Source organism: Fusarium graminearum, chromosome 4, assembly GCF_000240135.3.
Source record: "Fusarium graminearum PH-1 chromosome 4, whole genome shotgun sequence".
Taxonomy (NCBI): domain Eukaryota; kingdom Fungi; phylum Ascomycota; class Sordariomycetes; order Hypocreales; family Nectriaceae; genus Fusarium; species Fusarium graminearum.
The window spans coordinates 7,739,934-7,752,906 of NC_026477.1; the positions used below are offsets into that span (position 1 = coordinate 7,739,934).

Consider the following 12,973-nt stretch of genomic DNA (forward strand, 5'->3'; position numbering starts at 1 on the left):
GCCACCTTGACTTGCACATGTGTATCAGCCAGGCTTCATGACGACTTACACCAAGACAGTACCCATTCACAGGTCACAGCAATCACGGCAAGGACCAAAACTTGAACATAAACCCATTTTTATTCCGAATATTCCACACCAAAACCAATGCCTTCATGTCCGACTATAGGCTTCCAAGCACGTCCTATTGACGCCTACCGAGGACAGCTACCTAGCTGTTCATAAACTCCACAAGGTACTTCCCATGTACCTCGAAGCACAAAAAGAAAACCCTAGCCCCCATTAAAGAGTATGAAAAGACCCTAAGCAAGCCGCCGGGGCTTTCCCAGCATCCAGCGTGATACCTGAAACACTCGGTATCAACAACTTATTAAAATACTAGCGTCCATACTTTGTTCTCCAACAACAATGTGTACGTATAAATTAAGTCCAGGAGGACAACATGCGGTGGTCAGGCATCGTCGCTCCATGAGAAAAGGCCAAAAGACAAGTGCCTTTAGTCCATAAAGTAAAAGTGACCAACAGAAACCACCCAAGAGATAAAACGAGATGCGGTAAAAGATTCAACAGAACTGTTTCGACGCGCAAGAAAAGAGTTGGAAGATTGTACGATCGCTGTGTTGTGCCCGACATACATGACCGATGTAAGAAGTTTATCGTCATGCAGGTTCATCATGGCCGTAGATGGGATGAGAATCGATCAAGCTGAGTACCGTAGGTATCACCTGAGTATACCACAGGCATCAAACCTGGTAAAAAGGTTAAAAAAAAAATGAAGAATGAAATTGTCCAAAGAAAGTCGCCTATTTAAAATGGCGGAAAGAAAGGAGATCCCAATGGTATAATATGCCAAACGCCCTGGTATGAGATACATACAGTAAAAACACGCCTCCAACACCTATACCCGCCCAGTATTGCTTGCTTAGTTTCCGTGAGCATGGGGCATTGCCTCGGGGGATAGGCTTGAAGGGTCAACTGCGTCGAACTGCACAAGCTGCTCCATGTCGAGATCAGCCTGTTGATGTTGAACATAACCAGGAGAAGGAGTGTGCATAGGCAGGTTGATGGTGTGTTTAGAGTACATCTCGTTCAGGCCAGTTCCGTCCTCCGAAACAGCGCACGATCCATCGTTGACAGGGTTGTACAAGTCAGTTGAACCAGGGCGTCCCATCATCGACATCGGGGGTGACTGCTCCAGGATAGAAGGCTCACCGCCGTTGAAAGAGATGGGAGACACAGATGTAGGAATGCCCTCACCGTTGGTCATAGGCGAGAGGAATCCATTGCCGTAAGGGGTGTTGTAGTTGGACTGAGGCACCTCAGGACCGGGAGGGAAAAACCCTGGGCTTTGAGGAAACTCAGCAGGGGAAGCAGTGGTGGCCGACATGGGATACTGGCGCATATCCAATCCAAAGCCTGCCTGAGTGTCGATGCGCAGGTTGGGTGCCATGTTGCCGGGAGGCTGGGGCACAGGTGCGTAAATGTGAGGGTTGTGCTGAGTAGGAGGAGGAGCCATCTCCCCAGGAGGCTGGATGTAGAACGAAGGCATAGGCTGGTTCTGGAACATGGCAAAGTCAACAGGGCCAGGAACTGAGCGACTACGCTGGCGCTTGTGACCAGGGCCAGCACGCATGCCAGAGTGCATCTGATGGATACCCCACTGTTGCTCTTGGAACATGCCGACATGGTGAGGGTTGAAGCTGGGCTGCGACGAGGGTCGAGCAGTCGGGGAGACGGGGGCCGACACCGAAAGGGCGTGGGGATCATTATAGGGATTGGGGTTGTGGCGGTTCATGAAAGACTCGAGCGAGACGAGCTTGGCGAGTTGGCCGCTGAGAACCTTGGGGTTTCCACCGAGATGGTGGACCAGACACTGGGTAGCCTGGAGATCTTCAGTAAAGTCACCACACTGGAAGAATCCATTTGTAGTGGGCGATGAGTCCATGAAGAAGTTCGGGGGCCTGTTCAACTCAATAACAATTCCGCCGAGCTTGGTTGGGTCTCCCTCGCCGTTCTCAAGGAAGATGTTCTTGATGGATGAGAAGGGGTACTCGATCTTGTAGCCAGCCTGTTCGTTGTTGATGTAGTAGGTCATGGTGCACTTGTCAGGTGAGTAGAAGATGATGAGATCCATCGTGTTCTGACCAACTCGAGTCCATTTTCCTATGCTGAGAGATCGGCAAGTAAGATGATGGATCACTGCTGGCAAGTTAGCACAAATTCCAAATCATGTAGGCAATCGCAACTCACAAACTTTGCCCTGGCCTCCCTGATCACCGCCAAGCATCATGTTACCGTGGCCGAAGGGTACCAGTCCAGTGCGGCCAAGGTAACTTCCACCAAGTCCCTTACCAGACTCCATAGCCTGCATGGCAAGATAAGCTCGCATCGATTCGGGAATTGAGTCAATATCCTCGCCAGTCTCCAGGCTTTTCTTGGCCAACAACTTAATCTTGGCACGTCTAGTGAGGTTAGCAGGGTTGTCTAGTAGTGTTGGAATATACCATACCTGTTCTGGAACCAGATCTGAACAGACCTCTCAGTCATGTTGATTTCATCGGCAATTCTTTCACGGACAGTGGCGGTAGGTGTGGGGTTGTTGTTGAATTCCATCTCCAAAGTTGTCAATTGATCTTGGGTGGCGCGCTGTCGCTTCTGGTTCTTTTGCTGTTGAGTGAGAGTGCTCTTGCGAGGGGGTCGTCGCGAAGCAGAGTTACCACCGTTCGCAGAGGGAGAGGGCGACTCCCTCTTCATGCCGGCTGAGACAGGAGTAGGAATAGAGGGCGAAGATGTCGTGGGTGTAGTGACCTCTTGGACACTGCCCAGAGCCATGGATTGATCCATATCCGTGGCCATTTTTGAAAAGTGGATCGCGGTTGTGCGATCACTTTACTGATAGAGATTATGAGATAGAATAAAATAGTGGTCGAGATATCGATTACTGTAGCGCGAATATACAAGCGGGTGTCGTTCGATTAAGCTTGATTCACAAAAACGCGTGGTAAGTGATCGGTATTATCAGGCAGACTAAGAGACAGGGACGGTGCCTAAGTCGAAAAGTCGTTGCAAGGGATGTGGTGAGTGGTTGTTGATTCGATTATCAGTGCAGATAAAGAATGTAGTCCTGATTCTTTTTAGAGAACAGGAAGGATGAAGTATCGTTATGGCGGATTGGTTGGTAGTCTCGAATGGTTTCGACGTTTTTAAAACGTTGCGGACGGGAGTGTAAGAGCTGTTTGAGCTTGAGTGAGCCTAAAGAAAGGAATGGACCCGGAAAGAGTGACGGGAACCGAATATGGCTTGGAAGTTTGAATATATCAAGAGAGTGACTATAAGGAAAAAAAGAATGAACAAAAGGACGAGGGGGAAGAAGCAGAAGAAGCGGTCACAAGGAAGGAGTGGACTGGCGATGCGAGATTGAAAAGAGAAACGGGGGGGAGTTGGGGATGGGGATGGGGGATGTCTTCAAAGGAGAAGCCTAGCTTAGCCCTGCACTGAATATGCAGAGTCAGTTCTCCTGCTGCTGCCGCCCCCTCCACCACAGGCACCTCGATCGGAGAAAAGGTACTGAAGCCTGTACCCTGGCCAAGGTACCACCCCTAGTGGTGTGGGGACACGACGCGGTGCAAAGGCCTCAGAAACTGGGAAAAAGAAAAAGGATGGGGACCTCGACCCAAAGTACCCTGGCGCCGACTCAGCGTCTGAGTTGCGGGTACCTGAGCAGTGGCTTGACGGAGCTACTTAGCCCCAGGTACTTCCGTCTCCTGACTGGGCGGCGCACCGTGGTGGAGGGCAGAGGTTAGACAACAGCTTAACGCGCCAGGGGGCAGTGACCGTTGCAAACACCGTCGAGTAACTGTAGCTGTTGAGGACCAGGGGGTGATGCATTGCAGCCCTGAAGCCGACCGAACCTAGCCATGGACCAAAGCCGAGCCATTCACATGTACCCCCTAGTCCCACTCACTGTCCAAAAGTTGTTCAAGCCAGCCAGCCAGCCAGCCAGCCAGACTTTTGAGAGAAAAGCACGAAGGCCTCAGAAACGCTGTCTAGCCTGTATCCAGCCAGGTTAGTACGAACTAACCAACGACACTTGCGAGAGGACACAAAAGGGACGTAGGTAACTTTTGGTCGACCTCCTTTTCAGCCTTGTCTCTTGGGTCAACGACTGAGGTTAACAAACGTTACTGGCAGATAAGCGATTTCTTCCAGATGAGGAATTTTGTCTCGTCCTTGGTCGTCCACCATTGCACTCTTCTGAACAGTCGACAGGCCCCTTCCTTGCCTAAGAAGCCAGCCGTGTCACATCCAGCCCGCACGATGTGCACGAGGGAGGGGCCTCCGGGCAAGTGGTAGGCTGATAGTCAATAGCGGGCCCAAGTCTACTGCAAGAAGACTTTGTGAACGAACCATTGACGAGTGACTGACGAGAGCCCCAGGTGTGAACACCCACTTAGACTGTGCAAGCAGTCCACATCCGACACCACCACAAACATCCCAGCTCCTAACGCAACGCAAGGAGAGACATCCATTTGTCCATTGATCTAGGCGGCTGTAGCCAAATGGGTTCACGTTCGTATTGTTGACACCTCTTGGCCTAGACTACTTGATGGGATTGCGGACCGTCATTCGATTTTCTGAAATGCAAAGCCGTTGCCGCCTTTGGGGACGGAGCATGGTGATGGTAAGCCAAAACTTGTGGTAAACAACCCTGGATCAACGTCCAGGGGCCCCGCAAGACTACTGCTGTTGGGGAAAGCAAAGCATCATCCATTTGGTGCAGAGTGACAAATACGTCGATTGTTGCTCGCAGTCGTACTTGTATCCGTAAAACGTGTAGAATCAATGCGTATAGATATTCAGCCTGTTCGCCTCTGCAAGTCCATGTTCTTGATCATCTCTTGTTCTCTTGCCACATGTCACATTGGGCTTCGCTACATATGAGTCTGTGTCAGTCTGACACCAAGAAACTGACGTCGAAAGTGCTGATCGGCGTTCTCGTCCCAGACATCAGACCAGGGTATCAGTCATGCAACAAAGAATCCGCTGTGGCTGATGATGGATGGGATGCACCTGCAGTTGACTTTTGACGGGACGGTAAAACGGACAGTCTCGAGAGCGATAGCCAAGGCGCAAGGACGCGGCGAGAAGCGGATGAATGGTTGAGCGATGTACGGGAGTGGAGTGGAAGCGTCCAGGTCCATGAGAGTTTGCAAGCACAGCGAGTGGGGTGGTATCGGTAGGGCACGGTACTCTCTCCTCTCTGTACCTGAGTGTCAGGGGGGGGAAGGGGAAGGCCCTTGCTGACTTCCTTTCTGAGGTTCCCGTCAGTTATTTGTGCACTGTCGAGCTTACATTGATGGTGTTTTGTGCATTATGCATATTCATTGGGCCCATGTTCTATCCACTAATGCAAGGCACGCGCCAATCAACGGGGTGGCTTCACTTTAGGGGACGACAGGCAAACGGCCCCCAAGACGGAGCGGCAAAAAGGGTGCTGTATCTTGCACAACTTCAACCCCTATTGGCCGCCATTCCAACGTTAGTCCTTCCTGCCAAAAGAGGAAACCGAGAAACGCCGCCGGTCTTGCCCTATCGAACCGTCGCGTATTCCAGGAGGGAAGGCGTCGCCAGAGATCGCTCCAAGCAGTTACAGGCGCCACCACACCCTTGGCTCTTGCTTGATTTGTATCCCGATTCTTTTTCCATCACAACGCCAAGAAATGTCACTGTGAGAGGAGCCAGTCTACTCTGTACCATTAAACTCTCCATCTAAGAATATCCCCAGCGCTACAACATGACCTACCACCGACCGTGCGCCCGCTCAACTTTCACTGGTGTTGATTGACTTTGTCATGATGATGAATGTCGATCGTAGAACGGCACAGTTAATAGTTGTTGGTCATCATTCGGCTATTATTCACGGATACTCCCCACGGAAAGAAAAAAGAAAGGAAAAGGGTCAAATCACTTAGCTCTGACGTCGAGGTTCTTTTTCGTGAGCTCGTGCGCTAAAGCCTAGAGGATCAAATACAACGGCACTTGTACAAAGGGTCTCGGCTTCCTGTCAACTCCTCTGTCTATCCTCGTTGTCCTAGTCGTACCCTTGACCATTACACAAATGGGGGCGAAGCTAACAGGAGTCCAGAAACATCTGCCAGTCCCAGTCCCAGTATTGCTCGCCAAGGCCTGAGAATACCGAGTATCAAGGTTGAGCCAGAATGCATGGTCATCAACATCAAGCGGCCTGATCCATGTTCTCCGAATGGTTTCATAACCAACACCTATCCACAATAAGTTTCGATGCCATCAAGAAACGTCCTTCATATTTTGTCTGTATCGGATTCTTTACATCATCTGTCACATCGCATCCGTTTCGACCTCCGTAGTGCGTCTCTGAACACATGACTTTAACATCAGCAAGCCAGCCATGCATGGCTGCATCGGAGCTATCAGGGTCGTTGTCACAAAGTCCTAGCAAGTCAGATCTATACATGGAAGCGAACCATCAACTTCTGAGTAATCAATGGCAATCGACCATTGCATCAACGAGTCAGGAAGAGAAGCAGCTTCTGAATCTAGAAGTTTCCTCAGAGACCTTCTTTTGAACCAAGCTTTAACTTTTCGGATGGCAGTGTTTGACCGTGAGCGTGTCTCGTAAAAGATCCCATCACGCTATCCCACCTCTACGCGTCACTAACGCATCTCGCCAAGTGCCTTGCAGCAAAAATCCTTCCTCATGCCATGGCCATCCCACCACGCCAGATCTCACCTACGACCTCAGGAGCCGCTAAAAACTAAGACCCTGTTCCTGCAGTAGTCTCCCGCCCCATCGTCATTCAGTGGACCGTTGCTCTTGGCGAGGTTTGCTCTTCGTCTTTGCTTCCAACCCCTTTTCCGTGACTGCGGTTTTCTTTACGACTGGTTGACAAGACTGGTGATCAACGTCTCTAACAAAGAATCACCTAGAGGCTGAGTTTAGGCCTTTGACGTTGGGGCCAGTTGATGGTCAGGGCTTAGAAGCATTAGCTCTTCTGTCACATTGAACTTGACCGATAAAGGAAAGATTAAATATGGCATCGAAAGAAAGAGTCAGTACTATTCAGGTGACTACTCGTCCCTAAAAGCCGGCGATTGATGGTTTGTTGGTCACCGCAACCTGTTACATGTCGGCTTTGCCACCAGCAAAGCCTCAACCGTTGTGGCTGCTCTCGAAAGTCTGTCCATACAGACACAAAATGCTCTTCACTAATGCATGCATTTGTGCAAAAGAGGGCATGTGGCAATGATTCGGAATCGGGCGACATTCGACTTCCTTACCGGCTCCGAATTGTACCCGGGCGGTTCGGAAGGGATAAGAGAAGATCAAACATGACAAGTCAAAAGCAAGACGTGATTGTCGAAGCATTCTCGTTCTGTGCTGCTTGCCGGTTCAGCCCCGCTACCCCTGACGTGGTTCTCTGAGCTTGTATCTGGGGACATGTCTTTAGTGCCTTGCAGGATCATCATCCAAAACCAACCACGCCAACCAACGCTCGACCCTCTCCTGTTGGATCCACATCGCGTTGCAGTTTTACCTCACCCGATCAAGTCTAGGGGTACCGATCGCCCCATTAAGACCAGCTCCTTTCTCTTATGTCGAGGGATGAAGAATCCAGAATGCGTTCCCAGTCAGCATGCGAATGAACTTTTATGGATAAGTTTATCGAGGCTTTTAGGCCATGTCTACTATCATTAGAAACATTCATGATTGGAAGCAACATGAAGCTGGCATTCGACCAGAGTCAGAGCTGTCTGTTCCCGATTTCCGGGCTTCACATGCCAGATCACAACACTTGGTGCAAGCGTCAACCCCATAGCTATCTGACGTCTTGCATAAATTCTTGGGATGTAAGTGTTTCGTTTTAGTAGGGATACTATTACTTGTGACACTTCTTCGGCTAGCAACTTGCAGCACCAGAGTAGAGCATACTATTCTCAGGCGACGAAAGCACATCTACTTATTCTCTCGAGGTCGAAAAGCACAGACGAATGTTAATGGTACGAGAAACCCTACCGTCGATCGAGTTTTACCCAACCCATGGCCATCGGGCTGGCAATTCTGCAATTGTTGTCACCTCAATCGGCCAGTAGGCAAAGCTTCAGTCAAAACAGCATGCAGCATAACGGGTCAAGGTGCCGACGAATGGCGGCAAAGTTGACGGACAGGGGACGTGTTTGCATGCATATGCAGACGCATCCATGGCGCGGTTGAGAGCGTGTCAACGCGTCCTGTTGACCACCCGGTTCTTTCTTTCTTACCAGCTATCAGACTTGGTATGCACTGCCAGGCGATGCTCCCTCGAAGCGACACTTCACACACTGACTCGAGGTGGGTTTATGCCTTCAGCTGCACCGTAAAACGTCAATATAGCACAAGCCGCAAAACAGCTGAAGCAAGGTGAGGCACCAGCTAAGGCACTGAGCACGTTCCTGACCAAACGCGCTGAAACGTGAGTCGCTCCCCTGCTTGGCTACCTACGCCAAACAAGGGCTGTGGAACAGCAAGCTAAGCTAGCCACGACCCAGATGGGGTGTCTGAGACTTTTGACGTCTACCAACTCGAGGCAAGTGCACAGGCTAGACGACTCAATTGCTGCTTATTATGGTTAACTAACTGACCAAGACTTCCGGCGGAGCCTAGGTGCCCGGGGTCGCTTCTTTCCGGTCTGAATTGGCGTTGTCCCCATATAATTGATCACCAAACTCCATCAAGCTGGGTCGAGACGAGTCAAGCAGTCGTTTTGAGATAGGAGAATAACTTCAAAAACAGCAAACACACTGCGACATTTGTAGACGCCTCGACCTATGGAACAATCTTGGGAGTCCTCCCTTGCATGAGAAACGGCACTAGCAAGTCACCGCTTTGTCGGGGTCAGAAAGCATAAGACCCGCCTACACCAAACCTTCTGTTCAACCGCTTATCGACGTCTGATCTTTTTCCTATTTCCAAAAGCTACACAAGTAACTAATCTGCATCCACACATGGTATACGAAAAACCCATCACAGCAAGCGGAGGGGAAAAGGTATCCGAGGGTGTCGAACCCTCGCTGGCAGAGTCAGGATCCGCACTCATAAGCCTGAACATATTGACAAATAGTCAGACTGCGCAGATGCAACAATCACATTGGATCTTGAGACTTTTCAAACATATCCATTTAGTTAGCGGGCTAGCTGATGCCGCTATGTCTATGTTGCACAATGTCTAAATAAAGACATGTGGAATGTGTCTGTGCAAGAGCACGTTATGCGGCACGCTTTGACTACATTCTCAGAACAAGTGTCACCACAGTGACTTTTGAAGCACAAAGCTACGACACTTGACAACCGAAGCGTATCATATTGGAACTCGATTCAGGTTGCCGGACCCATGGTGCTTATACAGTGAGACCCGCCTATGCTCCAATGCATTCTCAAAATCCGAAACCTTTACCGGTTTTCCTTACCTATAAACCGTTGTTATATAGCTGGACAACATACTGTCAAAACTGTCAGAAATCCCTCAAGTCGGGTTCACTTGCGCTTAGGCTATTCAGCAATTGTCTCAGTTCCCTGGCTTTCTTGGGACTATTGCATACCAATGGGGAGGGTCTTGTCAGACGATCAACTATTGAATGTGTGCTACCTTGAACCCAGGATCTTGGATCACGATTGTAGAGGTTATATAATGTGACTTAATAGTGTAACACCATGGTTAGCGAGCCGTGCTATATTGATAGCAATATGTGTCGCATCAGATAGACACGATAGATCAAGGAGCCTGTCTATATGTTCATCTTTGTGGGGGTAGGAGTGCTAGTTGATGCACAGCACGCTGATAAGCATCGTGGCCTGTTAGCAACCACCTTTTGAAGGCATTTTACTCGGATTTTTCCGTATGTTTACGAAAACGAAAAAGAGTCGTCTATCCAAACAATGTTTATGTAGCTTTCGTCTAGATAACGCAGCTTCAGTTATAGATCTCTCATGACTTCCTCAACCGCTCTAGCTGCCATTCTTTTCCTCTGTTCTTCTCCCATACCCTCCCCCGCCTCCCTCACCGCTTGTAACTTTCTCATCATCTTCTCAATCTTGGCAATCTCTTCCTCATCAAGATCTTCCAGACCTCCGGCGGCAGGTGCTTCAGATGCGCCCTTGTCCGCTGTGTCTGCATTTTTAGACTCCTCAGGCTCTTCCACATCCTGGCTTGCCTCCCATATCGCCCGTCTCAGACCTTCGAAATCTGTCTTGTCGAATCCAAACCCCATCTTTTGAGGATCAAGCTCGTTGTCGTTTTCGTCGTCTCCTTTGTCAGCAGTGCTGGTCTCAAAATCGCCGAATTCAGATCCTGATAGGGGCGCATCGAGCTGCGACCAGTCGTTTGCTTCAAGAGCTTCCTTTACACGCGCGACTCCTGTTTTTTCTGTGCACATCATTTTCGTCAGTGATTTTTCTTTTACCCCTGAAAAGAGCCACGGAGCATACCTCCAAACTCGTTACGGCCAGTATCAGCTTTTCCTCCGACGGATACAAACTCCAGTCCCGCCTCGGCACAGATCTCATCCCAATCCTCTTCATGCCCGTCACCTCCGATGCCAACAGCCAAGCCGACTCCGTCCCACTCCCACCCGCCCAGTCCCTTCTTCAGGACCTTTCCGACGTGCTCTACCAGATCCTTTGCAGGGTGATTCTCCGTAGAGGCTGAAACGGGTGGTCCTGCAGTGAATACGACAATGACACCTCCAAGAACGGCGAGAACCTCGGCCGCTTCCTCTGAGAGAAAGGATTCTGACCAGTCGGATGGTGATCCGATGAGGTCGAGCCAGATGGGGACTGTTGTAGAGTAGTATGGTGTTTTGAGTGAGAGGGCATGTGTCGTGCCTGCGAGACCGAGGGTAGGGTCTGATGATTCGGGTGCTGTTCCCGTGAGGTCTATTCTGTGTTATTCCACATGCCAAGCTTAATGGATGATAATAATAATAAAATAAAGCTATGTACTTACCTTTTACCAGCTTTGACAGAACCGCCGTTTCGTTCTCGAGGGCTACGGCCAATACTCTTCTTGAGCTGGAACTCATCTCTTCTTCAGCCATGATGGCGGGTATGAGTGTATTTGTCGTGAATTATATGGTCTTGTGTTTTATATTGTGTTGCGTCTGTGTTTAAAAGACTGCACTTTTGAGTTGATGATTGAGATTGGTAAGGGATGTGTAAATGATGAGTGAGCGATTCGTTGGTGGGGGAAGGGAAAGATAAGATAACGGGTAGGTTACCCTGGAGCATGTCATGAAGTAACACGGAGTACGAATACATGATCATGTATTATATTCATGATCAAAGTCTACAATGCAGACAGTCACTCAATCTTGTGGCATTTAATGTCAATCTGTGGTAGGATTTTATTTATGAAATAAATTTTGTGAAATGACTCTTGTGCAGTACCTTTTGCCACCCCAATACAACGTCAATCGCAATGCATAACACATTAACTAAACACTAGAGTAAATTATCAAGACTATGAGCTGGGAATCTTCATAAATCATAATACATAAACAAACAATGCATTTGCTTGATACGCCCGCTCCATGCATACAAACCAGAACAAAGGAGTGAACCCCACCATCTACCTATTGCGCGGCGAATGTCGTCCGCTACTCTCCTCATCACCTCCCCATCCAAACGTCCTCTGCAAAACCTTGAATCCGGCTCTCATACCCCTCGCAGAGTCCTCAGCACCAGGAGCAATACATGCGTCGTCGATATCATCCTGGCTTAGTCGACCTCGACGTCTCGCCTTGATGGCCTGCTGTATCGGTCGTCGCCAGAGTCGACACCACTGATCTTCACTCATACATGCGTAGCGCAGCGTGCCCTGTCTGTCAGGGCGGCTCATGGACCATTCCACGTAAACGGTTTCGTACCATCGCGTTCGGAGAGATATCCATGGCCAGGTAAATAACCACAGGAGAGTAAAGTAGAAGAGCAGGACTATCCATCTGGTGAGACGCCATCGGTTGGTACGACAATAGTTGTAAATCTCCACGCGGGCGTTTGTCGTAGGAAACGTAATGTTGATCTCTCCATGATATCCCGTGTCTCGCACGAGATTCTCCAATCTTGACCCCACGAGTGCAAAATCCCACCCCGTGATGCGTCGCTCCAGCACAAACGCTTTAAGACCAGCCTTTTTAGTGCAGTACCGATAACACCACTGCGATACTCCTGGTGTACCCTCCTCAGGTGGTCCACTGCCGCCGAATCCAGGTGCCCGGGTCATTTTGGCGGTTCCACGTCGCACTTTGTCAAAGTTGTTGACAGCGCGTATACGTCTCCACGAGCGACGCGTAGCCATCTCCTGGTACAGAAGTGGGGTGAGTTCGATGTGGATGTCAAAGTCAATGCCGTTCTTGCTCTCACCAGACTTGCGGTCAACGCCCTGGACGCGAACATACGGTCTGGGCGGCTCCTTGGCGAGGTCGTTGACGTGCTGCTCTAGAAACTCGGGATCCGTATCAAGACGCTTGTCGAGATAGTAGACCGTCTTGTCGTTTGACGTGCCCTTGAAGGGATGCAGCCCAAGGGATGAGGTGCTCACGGGCAAGAGGTCAAAGGGGTTGGCGTGAGGACCCTCATTATCGACTACGGTATAGCTAGGAGGCGGGTCATCGTCCTCTACGCGGTCTGTGTAGGGCTGATACTGCTGGTCTTCTGGGTAGTGATGCAGCGGCATGTGTGAAGTCGAGGTTTGAGCTGATGATGTTACACTCTCCGAATCCAGATGCGGAGGCGTCTGGGACACGACAACCCGAGGATTCATGCTGCAGAGGAGAGTTACAGCAGAGAGAAAAAAAGGGTTTACGCCCTTTGGCGGATGTCGAGGGAAAGTCGGAATGGGTTGTCGTAGTTGATTCTATGGATGGAGTAATGACAGAGCACGTGCCCAACCAAAATCGCCAC

General features: G+C 49.9%; 3 protein-coding genes across 3 annotated transcripts; all 3 read right to left on the minus strand.

Annotated features, from left to right (window-relative positions):
• Positions 1–763: 763 nt before the first annotated feature.
• On the minus strand, positions 764–2,856 carry FGSG_09019 (uncharacterized protein; the record flags this gene model as incomplete). The annotated part of the gene is made up of 3 exons (XM_011330480.1): positions 764–2,202; positions 2,251–2,462; positions 2,510–2,856. 3 exons carry the CDS (start codon positions 2,854–2,856, stop codon positions 923–925), a joined length of 1,839 nt encoding a protein of 612 aa, XP_011328782.1. The 3' UTR covers positions 764–922.
• Positions 2,857–9,990: 7,134 nt separating this feature from the next.
• Positions 9,991–11,109, minus strand: FGSG_09018 (uncharacterized protein; the record flags this gene model as incomplete). Its single annotated transcript, XM_011330481.1, has 3 exons — positions 9,991–10,439; positions 10,502–10,948; positions 11,019–11,109. 3 exons carry the CDS (start codon positions 11,107–11,109, stop codon positions 9,991–9,993), a joined length of 987 nt encoding a protein of 328 aa, XP_011328783.1.
• Positions 11,110–11,639: 530 nt separating this feature from the next.
• On the minus strand, positions 11,640–12,833 carry FGSG_13499 (uncharacterized protein; the record flags this gene model as incomplete). Its single annotated transcript, XM_011330482.1, has 1 exon — positions 11,640–12,833. The coding sequence occupies one exon, from the start codon at positions 12,831–12,833 to the stop codon at positions 11,640–11,642; it is 1,194 nt and encodes a 397-aa protein (XP_011328784.1).
• Positions 12,834–12,973: the final 140 nt, after the last annotated feature.